Source organism: Protopterus annectens, chromosome 8.part1 (genome assembly GCF_019279795.1).
Source record: "Protopterus annectens isolate FY-2018-M chromosome 8.part1, PAN1.0, whole genome shotgun sequence".
Classification (NCBI taxonomy): domain Eukaryota; kingdom Metazoa; phylum Chordata; order Ceratodontiformes; family Protopteridae; genus Protopterus; species Protopterus annectens.
This window is the reverse complement of record NC_056742.1, coordinates 510,219,519-510,229,520: the sequence shown is the minus strand read 5'-3', so window position 1 is coordinate 510,229,520 and position 10,002 is coordinate 510,219,519. Positions and strand designations below refer to the sequence as shown.

At 39.4% G+C, this 10,002-nt stretch overlaps 1 protein-coding gene across 1 annotated transcript; it reads right to left on the bottom strand.

The window, feature by feature from the left end:
* Positions 1–333: 333 nt before the first annotated feature.
* On the bottom strand, positions 334–2,531 carry FOXL1 (forkhead box L1). The gene has a single exon (XM_044082040.1). The coding sequence runs from the start codon at positions 2,327–2,329 to the stop codon at positions 983–985; it is 1,347 nt and encodes a 448-aa protein (XP_043937975.1). The 5' UTR covers positions 2,330–2,531; the 3' UTR covers positions 334–982.
* Between the last annotated feature and the right edge of the window lie 7,471 nt (positions 2,532–10,002).

Sequence of the window (10,002 nt, the reverse complement as noted above, 5' to 3'; positions counted from 1 at the left end):
ATGAGAGTAAGTACAGTCACACTTTCAACACTGATTAACTAAACTGAAAACTTACTGATATGTTAGGTTTCCACTTACTGCCCTGAATATACAGAATTAAATATGAATAGAGTTAATAGGGGTGTCTATGTAATAGTGCTAATAGGTGCGTGTGTGCGCGTGTGTGCGCGCGCGTGCGTGCGTGTGTCTGTGTAGTCACACTTACCTGTTTTTCCCAAATCCAAACACCCCGCCCCCAAAGACACAGCTAAAGGGTACTATTTAAAACAGTAACTACATAGAAAGGACTGTCCTTGTTTCGTTTAGCAGAAAAGACTACAAATAAAACAAAAGTGAGTAAATTTAATTTAATCATGTAAACCCTTTTGTTCTTACAATGACTGGTCAGAACAATTTATCATAAGCCAGTTTAAACATCCTATACTAAATAAATCTCGGCACCTATAAATTGTTATAAAACAAAATTCCACAGTACCGAAGGTGCCTACTTCAAGTATAGAAGGTTAGGATGCGGTGCAGCTCTGAAAAGGTTTGCAAACTACTTTCCTCTCACTTAACTTGTAGCACACACAGAGACAGTTACATATGAATTATGGTATTTATTGTAGATACAATGTAACGCAATACAACTCTAAAAAGTCCACACGTGCGGAAACTTGTTAATTTCCACTACAGTTTTGCAGGCTGCATGTAGTGTGTGCATTATATTTGTTATAGCCATAATCTCCGGTAAAACGCAACAAATAACCTCTGCCCTGAGTAAGCTTGCTACAATCTGTCACAGAATACAAAAAGCTGCAATTTTTGTAGTTATCTGGCAATACAAACGATGCTGGTCATGGCTAGACTCTACCAAAATGCAGTTAAGCAGTGCATCACTGAATATATTTAGAAATCGTTTATTACCTCAGAAATCTAGTTAATGAATAAAATATGCTTTTATGCTTCCTAATGCATTATTTCATCACGTGTATTAATTGTGTTACTGAACATGAAAAAGCCTCTCGGAACAAGTCAAAGGAAAATAAGGAAATAGGGGGACCCCTAAATGATAAAATCTACTCTGAGCATGTGAATCTAGCAGTAAGGATGAACTAAAAGCAGGGCAGGGGGCTGAACTGTCATATAAAGCATTACTAATGTATCTGCTAGGCAGAATGCCCTCTAGACCAAACTTGGAGGAGTCGTCTAATTCCTCATCATCTCCTTGTTTGCCCTCGGATGGTTGCTGCTTGCTTTTGCTTGACAGAATACTGTCTATGCTGAAGTTTTTTGTTTTCTCTATATTTCTGGAAGGCACACCAGTTATCGCTCTTTGAGTGGATCTTAGAGTAACAGAGTCCATCTGGTTAGATTGAGTCGACTTGGCTTTCATCCGAGAGCCAGAGACTGGCAGAGGACTGGATGTTCGCCAACTTGAATGTTTATCTCCAGTATTTTTCTTGGATGCAGCTATCCGAATGCCCCATTCAGATGAAATAGGATTCTTTGAGAAAAAGAGTTGTTTTAATACAGGACCAGGAGTCGAACCATCGGTCACAGCAGATGTCTGCAAGGTGGAAGAGGTCTCAGTTAGGTTTCCCTGTGCAATCTCTCCATGGGATGCCAACATGTTTTTGCACTTGGGCGGCCTGTTCTTTCCACCTTCGCTCTTGGGTGGAACAGAGGTGTCCCCTGGCTCGCTATTCTTCTGCTCTTTACAACCTTCTGTTGGAGGAAGCGAACCTAATCTTGCAGCGGAAAGCCCGTCGTTTTCTCCCATCCCGTTTTCTGTTTCCATTAGCGCAACAAAACCGTTACCTTGGAGATACTTCTCGCCATTCGCTGCTTTGCTCCTTTTGGGTTCCTTACCCTCTTGAGATCCTGGCACCTTAGACTTTCTTTTCCTGCGTCTGAAATTGCCGTTCTCGAACATGTCCATGCACCTAGAGTCAAGAGTCCAGTAACTTCCTTTGCCAGGGCGACCCTTTTCCCTGGGCACCTTCACAAAGCAGTCATTAAGGGAAAGGTTGTGCCGGATAGAATTCTGCCATCCCTGCTTGTTGTCATGGTAGAAGGGGAAGCGGTCCATTATGAACTGGTAAATGCCATTGAGAGTTACTTTTTTATCTGGGGCATTCTTTATGGCCATAGCTATTAGAGCAATATAACTGTATGGTGGCTTTTGATGAGGCTCTTGTCTTACCAACACGTTTTTGGCTGCGAAACCCAAAGATGGGAGCACTGTCCTTTCTCCTCCATATAGGTAGACCAACGAAGAACCAGCCAAGTTCAAAGAGGGTAACTGACTATTGATTTGTGGCAGCTGATGGTTGAAGATATGGCTCATTCTCCCTGATAAATATCTTCTTTAAAAAGACATAAATATTTCAATAACTGCAAAAAAAAATGCTAAATAAAAAATGTAATTATTGATAGACTTCACTCGGAGCTGCCTACAGCTGTGAACATCCCAGAACTGACTCCCTGAGCTAGTTCCCACTCTGTCCCTTTTTCATAGCTTAAAAATGTTAAATAATTGTGTAAGTTTACTATTTTATGTTGACTTAGCACTGGAAAATAAATTGTCTATGATAAACAGTCGTTGTATTCTCAGCCCACCCACATTAATTAAAATTTCATTGCAAAAGAAAAAATCAAGCTTTCTCCACGTGTCGGGGCTGCAGCAGCCAATGGCTGCCCGGAGCGCTGTGCCTTTGTTTATGGAATTAGCCTGTTGATAAGTCTGCCCACCCAAGTCGAACCAAGCTGTGTTTATTTGGGAAAATTTCCGGGCACCCAATGCATAAACTCACTGATCTGATGTTTGAAATATCACGTCCACCCTTGACGCTGCAAATAGTCTCTCTCTTTCTCTCTCATACACTCACAGTAACAAAAAAATAGATTAAAGTTTCAAATATGGAAATGTATGTTTAAAAACATTCTGCCCCAATGACAGTAACTATTTAAGTTGTCCCAAGGGAATGTTCAGCATTTCTCATTCATGAAAAAAATTGTAGTGGAAATAAACACACACACACACACACACACACACACACACACACACACACTGCAGACTGGAAGAACTGAAATCTTGAAACATGTCCAGTATATATGCATTAATTGTTTGTGCGGATTTTGAGGCTATCAAATTCCATTTTTGTTTTCCATTCTGTAAAGTCCTGGGGAAGCATAAGTGAAAATGGAGGTAGATAAGTTGACAGGTACAGCGCACGTCTGCGGTGGATTGAGGGGTGTTAATGCAATTGTGCTCATGATTAGGGACAGCAATCTCTGAAACCATAAAAGGGGAGATTGGCAAGCAAGAGAAGGCATTTTATTATTTGTGAACAGAGGACCAAAGCTTTATATTATGTGCTTTCCTGTTTATAACAAAGAGGGGAATTATAACAACTTTACAAGTGCGCACAGCTGGTCGGTTGATTACATTAGCTATTCGTGACTTGTTTGTATAAACCATCATTTTTTTCCTCCCTCTGCTGATGCAACTATTTCTCTTCAAGGTATACAGGGTTAGCTAGTCTAACCAACGTGTTAGGGAAAGTGACTTAAAAACTACACTCATAGACGGACAATAAATGCTTTGTACCCACCGAAGCCATTAGTAAAGCACTGCACCACTACAAAATAGACAGATGTATTATTTTACTTAGTATACAGAAACGTTTTACAAAAAGAAACTCGTCCTAAGAAGGTATGGTGGTTTTCTGTGACAGGTCATGCACAAATGGGTACAACGGAAAGCTAAACACCCAAGGAAACCTGCACAGGTGTAACACGGGGACTCAGCTGCACATGAATGCTACAGTGGGGTGCGACAACATGTAAATAAAACTGTGCTTTTATCCAGCAGCAATCAGCTCTCCAGAATACAGCAAGATGATTTCCTCTAGTTGCAGTCGTAAGAGGAAACCACTCAGAAAGCAGTTTCCTTTAAGAGCTGCTGAAGTGTTTCTGGACAGTTCCAGCAAATAAATATTTCGACAGAGTTCAGCTTATTATAAACTAAAAAACAGCGTTTGTGTTCCGATTTGTCAGTAGACTGTATGTTATATGTTTTTGATTAGCTCATCCCTCTCTCCTTCTGCTTGGCTAAGATTATGACGCACAAACATTTTTATTATAAACTATTTCTATTGAAACATTAATCTGAGTAGGAAAATTTAGAAATCTCGCAGAACTAGCTCATAACAGACTGTTTCTTGCTTGAACATCTCCGTGTGTATGCCTTTGGTGCAGAGGTTTGTGGGCTCTATTCCCACACCAGGCAGATGGGTTGCTCAAACTGCAGTGCAGCATGGGGAGAGGTGCAGTCCTCACTGTGTCATCCGTCGGATGAGGATTAAAACTGCCAAAAGATCCCATGGCAGATATTGAAAAGAGCAAGGGGAGTACTAGATGCTTTGGACAAATGTTCCGTTATACTAGGACCTTAGATCTCCCTGAAAAGAGACTACTAGTCTAGAGGGACTAGAGTGTGTGTGTGTGTGTGTGTGTGTGTGTGTGTGTGTGTGTGTGTGTGTTACACACACACGTCTAAAATGTACTGCCGGACTGACTGCCATATATTGTATGTCTTATAACAGTTTATAACTAGAAGGGAATGCAATAAATGCGCGCGTGCGCCAGGGGCTCATTTTGAAACGCGCGCGCGTGCGTGTGTGTGTATACACTCATAGACAAACGCACGCACACGCGCGCGCACACATACACATATGATCCTGTGATGAAGCAGTCTATGTAACTGTGAATGCGCTTACGTTTTGCGCATCTTGATATTTATTAAAGACGGTATTCTTTTTAGAATGGTGGATCATTGTTTTATCCTTCTTCATTTTATGTTCTTTTTACTGATTGCTTTGTGGAGTAGGATGTTTATCTGGTGTGTCTTCCTCCTCCTGCTTGGTGGTTACACACACACACACACACACACACACACACACACACACACACGAGCACTCAAGAGGCAGACAATATGTGGTCCAGTCTGCCAGTCTGTTATAGGGTTGCCACCTTTTCAGATGGTCACAGTGGGACAATTGTGGCACAAACATCGGATTTTGCAGGCTAAAACATACCCACAGCCAGTATAAGAGAAAGAACTTCACTTTTTTCCCTAAATAAAAACTTATTCTTGTAGCATTTTAGTTGCTTATTCTGTTTCTTTTAACATTTACGTGTTTCAGATACAGAATAACTGTTTATGCAGCTATCACATAAAATATAGGAAATAATTTTGCCGTAATATTTCAGGACAATTGCCATTCTTACCATATTTTTGCAGGACATAACTGTCCAAAGAGGGACTGTTCCTCGCAAAGTGGGACAGCTGGTAACCCTAGTCTGTTAGCGTAATAAATAGTGTCCGAAAATGGGATGAACACGTAGCAATATTTTTTTTTCAATAGTATAGTCACAAGATGTGGGGGAAGGTAGAAAGTGAAAACAGAAAAATAGTAATTTCTTCAAAAAATGAAATTTTGAGCCTAGCCCCTTCCCCCCACCCACCCACATAACGAGCGTCCAAACATAACGAGCGTCCAAACCAAACACACACACACACACACACACACACACACACACACACACACACACACAGAGAGAGAAAAAAATACTAAGGATTACAACATAATAACAATTCAAAATGAGTGAACGGTGCTTCACCAGTCAGAGGTGTCCTTGTGTGCTGGACTACTCAGTGAGAGGGAGGAAACAATTAGAAGTAATGACAAATTTCATTTCACTCCATCAGATAAATAAATGGCCTACTGAGAGTTGCACAATATGCCTTTAAATACTCTTCATTATTTAAAGTGCACTGTGTATGCAAGGACTGACAATGTATCTTAAGGGGAGATACCTGAATACAAAGCCAAAAAATCGCAAAATGGGTGAATGATACTGCCACGTTTCGAAGTATCCGTCATTTATTTTGTTAAAAGATATATTGTGATATGTCTTACGACTCTGAAATTTCTGTCCCAGACCATATACCCGAACGTCCAGCCATTTCAGTATCTGGCAAAAATAAATGCATGTCCACTGATGGGTAGTATAAACAATTTCTCCAAGTTTTACCCTCAGAAAAATGGGAAGCTGTATGCCACTAACCCAGACAGCCAAAACATTAACCTTCTATTAGTCGTATAGAAGTATTATTTGATTAAGAGATAATAAAAACTGATCTTGGTTGCAGTGACAACTGATAAAGTATAAGGTGTTTATCTTACAAAACTGCCCATACCACAAGGACAATGCGAAACAGCACACTAGCCAATAAAGCCTTAAAGTTTTATTTAATAATAAATATTAAGTGAATGAGGCGATATAGACAGCAAATTGTGTCAGCATTATCTCAGCTATTCCACTGTTTTCTGCAATATCATATTTTGTAACTCATTTGGATCCCAACTTCTCAACTTATTTGCTCAAGAAATCAGGACAAAGACAAAAATAATGCTGAGATAAAGGCCCAGAATCAGGAACAATATTTAAATATCATTCTAATTCATAGAGAAAGCTAGTAGAAACAAGTTTTGTATAAACTGTTTTCTGAAGAATAAAAAGTAGAACACTCTAATATGTGACAATAGTGACTGATCTTATTCTTCAGTAATTTACCAGGAAATCATGTTTAGGAGGTGCTGTGCAAAAATAAATTAAAATATCAGGCACAGCTGAGAAGCTTGCTTGGATCGCATATGTGTGAACGCTCAATGTGCTGAGATTTTGCTGCGAAAGTGTAAAATAATTACCTAGAAAATGTATAAATAAATGTATTATCCCATCAGCATTTTTCAGACCACGTCATTAAAAAGTCCATGTCCCTCGCAGTTCGACGTTGAAAGGGTCTGTTACACAGTGAGTGTTAAAGAATCTTTTTAAACTGATGCCCATGGTAAACAACACTTAATCGTATTAATTTATCAAAATAACTTCGTATAATTATGCACAGCATGTTGTAACAACAGTGTAAAATGTCCTAGTCGAAGCTGATTGTAAGCTGTAAGTGTTCTTCATTATGTCCGTTTATTCCACATTATGAGTGTTCCTCAGTTTGGAGATGGAACGCTGAGAGATATGATTTACTTACTTATGTATTTATTTGTTTATTTATTTTTCTTTTATTTGACTGCTTTGTGGAATAAATGCTGAAAACGTTAAGCAGCACTTTGTCATTTAGTTGCATTTAACTTTCTTTATAATAGGTGTGCTGTGAGTTCGGGTGCATCCCCACCTTTACATGCTGTTCCTATTGAATTTGTATGTTATTTAATAAACATGTGGATTAATCCCACCTGAACATTACTGCAATTGTGTTTAGTGATACTGTCGGATGTATAAAATTGTATATTTTGCATATCTAATGGAGCATAATGCTGTACACTGAAAACGAATAAATAAGTTGTCTTATTTGTTATCATATGTTGCAGTTCATTTTCCAAGTAAGATTTTGCTGCACTGTCCTGGTTTGGTTTCCACTGGCCTTGGTTTTAGCCATCAGTAGGTAAGATAACTGCATCACAGCATGGGACATTGTTTGCATAGAGTAAGTTGTAGTTAACACGACTCCCCTGCTCTTAATGAATGAATGTTTTCCATAGACTTGCAGTACCAAAGATCTAGCTTAAATTAGAATTTGTGATCTCTCAGTCACATTGAAACATCCAGACAGCGGTTGGCACCGTTATTAACCCATTTTCCCATTTTACATAGGGTCGGGTTGTCAAATAGCGTAGTCAATGTAATCATATCAGTCTTGACATGTTTTTCTGAAAGGATTTGACTTCTTAAAATACTATAGTGTGTTTATATGTAAATAGATAGATAGATAGATAGATAGATAGATAGATAGATAGATAGAGGTGTATATATATAGATAGATAGATAGATAGATAGATAGATAGATAGATAGATAGAGGTATAGGTATATAGATAGCTAGCTAGCTCTCTCTCTCTCTCTCTCTCTATATATATATACACATATATATATATATATATATATATATATATATAGGCTCATAGGTTCATAGGTAGGGTACTAGGCTATTGGCCTATAAGCCTAGCCAAACGGTACCCTGGCTTTCGCCACCCAAGAAAATTATTCTCCTGTGCTCCTGTCGAGCAGAGCCACAGAAGTGATCCCGGGGTGAATTTCCTATCTCTCATCCAATCATCAAGATTTTTCTTGGAGTGCTAATGAGGAGCTTTGTTTGATATAGATAGGTAGTTTGTTCCAGAGTATAGGAAGTCTCTGGGACAGGAATCTATCCCTCCAGCATGTTCTGTTTATTGTGGTAACAAGGTTTAGGTCCCTAGAGCATGTAGCTCAGAGGGATTGGGATTTATTTAAGTGGAGCATGTTGAACAGCTCTGGGTTTGACATAGCTTTGTATGTTAGGCAGAGATCTTCTCAGAGTAGGCGATATGCAAAGGAGTAAAGCTGGAGTTTTTGGAGATAGTCTGCATAGGGCATTTGTTTGAGGCTGGTAATCCTCTTTGTGAGGTATTTATCTGGCCTATCCAGTTGTTGTAGATGTCTTGTGAGGTACATACCAAAAGGGGTGTTGTACTCGATAATGGGTCTAATGAGTGATGAGTACAGGGGAGCAATGACCTCTTTGTCCTGGATGAGAAACCTTTTGTGATGAGGTGTGCCACCTAGAAGGATTTCCTGACTACTGTGGTGATGTGATTATCAAAGGAGAGACTACTGTCCACCTGTGTCCCAAGGTCTCTTATCACACTTTCAGTGTTAAGTAGACTACTGCCTTTGTGGTAACTCATGGGTACAGAGTTTTTACCAAAAGGGATGACAATGCACTTTTTGGCATTGAGCTTGAGACCATGGCTTTGACACCAGGCATCTGTCTCAGTGAGGCCCTTTTGTAGGATGTCCACATGGTTAGGAGTTTTGATTATGGCTCCTAGTTTGCAGTCATCTATGAACTTTGTTAGCCTGTACTTCAGATAAGTAGATACCAAACAGGAGAGGACCCAGGACTGAGCCCCATGGTACTCCACTTGTCACTGGTCTGAAGTTGGATTTGGAGTCTGCTACTTTCACAGTCTGGGTTCTGTCAGTGAGCCAGTTGGCAATCCATCTTGTGACATAGGGATTTATACCTAGTTTAGTGAGTTTATCTACAATTCCAGAGTGGGGGATGGTGTTGAAAGCCTTGATGAGATCTAGATAGGCTATGTGAACCACCTTGCCCTCATCTACGGCTTTGGTGACCCTTTCAAAGAAGTCTATCAGGTTTAGGAGACATGATCTGCCTTTTACAAACCCAAACTGGGTGGGGTCCAGAGTTTGGAGATTACGAATGTTATTGTTTATAAGTTCCATGATGACACGTTCCATAGCCTTGCAGACCAGGCTCGTCAGGCTAATGGGGTGGTAGGTCCTGGGGTCCGTGATGGCTCCCCCTTTGTGGAGTGGGATAACCATTGCTGTGCGCCATTCAGATAGATAGATATAGATGTATAGATATAAAATAGTATCTCCGACACCCACAAACCTGGAACTCGAGTAGAGCAGGGCTCTAGATGAATGCTGACAGACGTGTCAGTAACAAAAATAGAGAATAAATCTCGCTGGTTAAAACAGATGTTTATTCACAACCACTGAAGTCCACATCCATATACAGCAAATAAAGTCACACTAGAATGCATGAATAGAAGCAATACAATCGGTTAAGCGCTTTCATCTGCCCTTAGCAGATTTCATCAGAACAATGAGTATTTCTGCTTCCCTTCCTTAAATACCAAACATTTTGGCGCCAAACCTTAATAGATATTGCTTAATTCTACAATTGATATAATCACCATATTACAATATTACTAACTAAATATATAAAGTTACTAGCATGTGTGTGTTAGATGTTTTTACATAGTTTTAAAATTTTAAAATTTTAATAAATACAAAAGGTCCCTAACTAATATATGTTATAACTATCTATTGTATAAACAATATCACACTTGAAAAAATATATATAT

Excerpts from the sequence above, each read along its gene's own strand:
- FOXL1 (XM_044082040.1), bottom strand. The coding sequence starts at position 2,329 with ATGAGCCATATCTTCAACCATCAGCTGCCACAAATCAATAGTCAGTTA.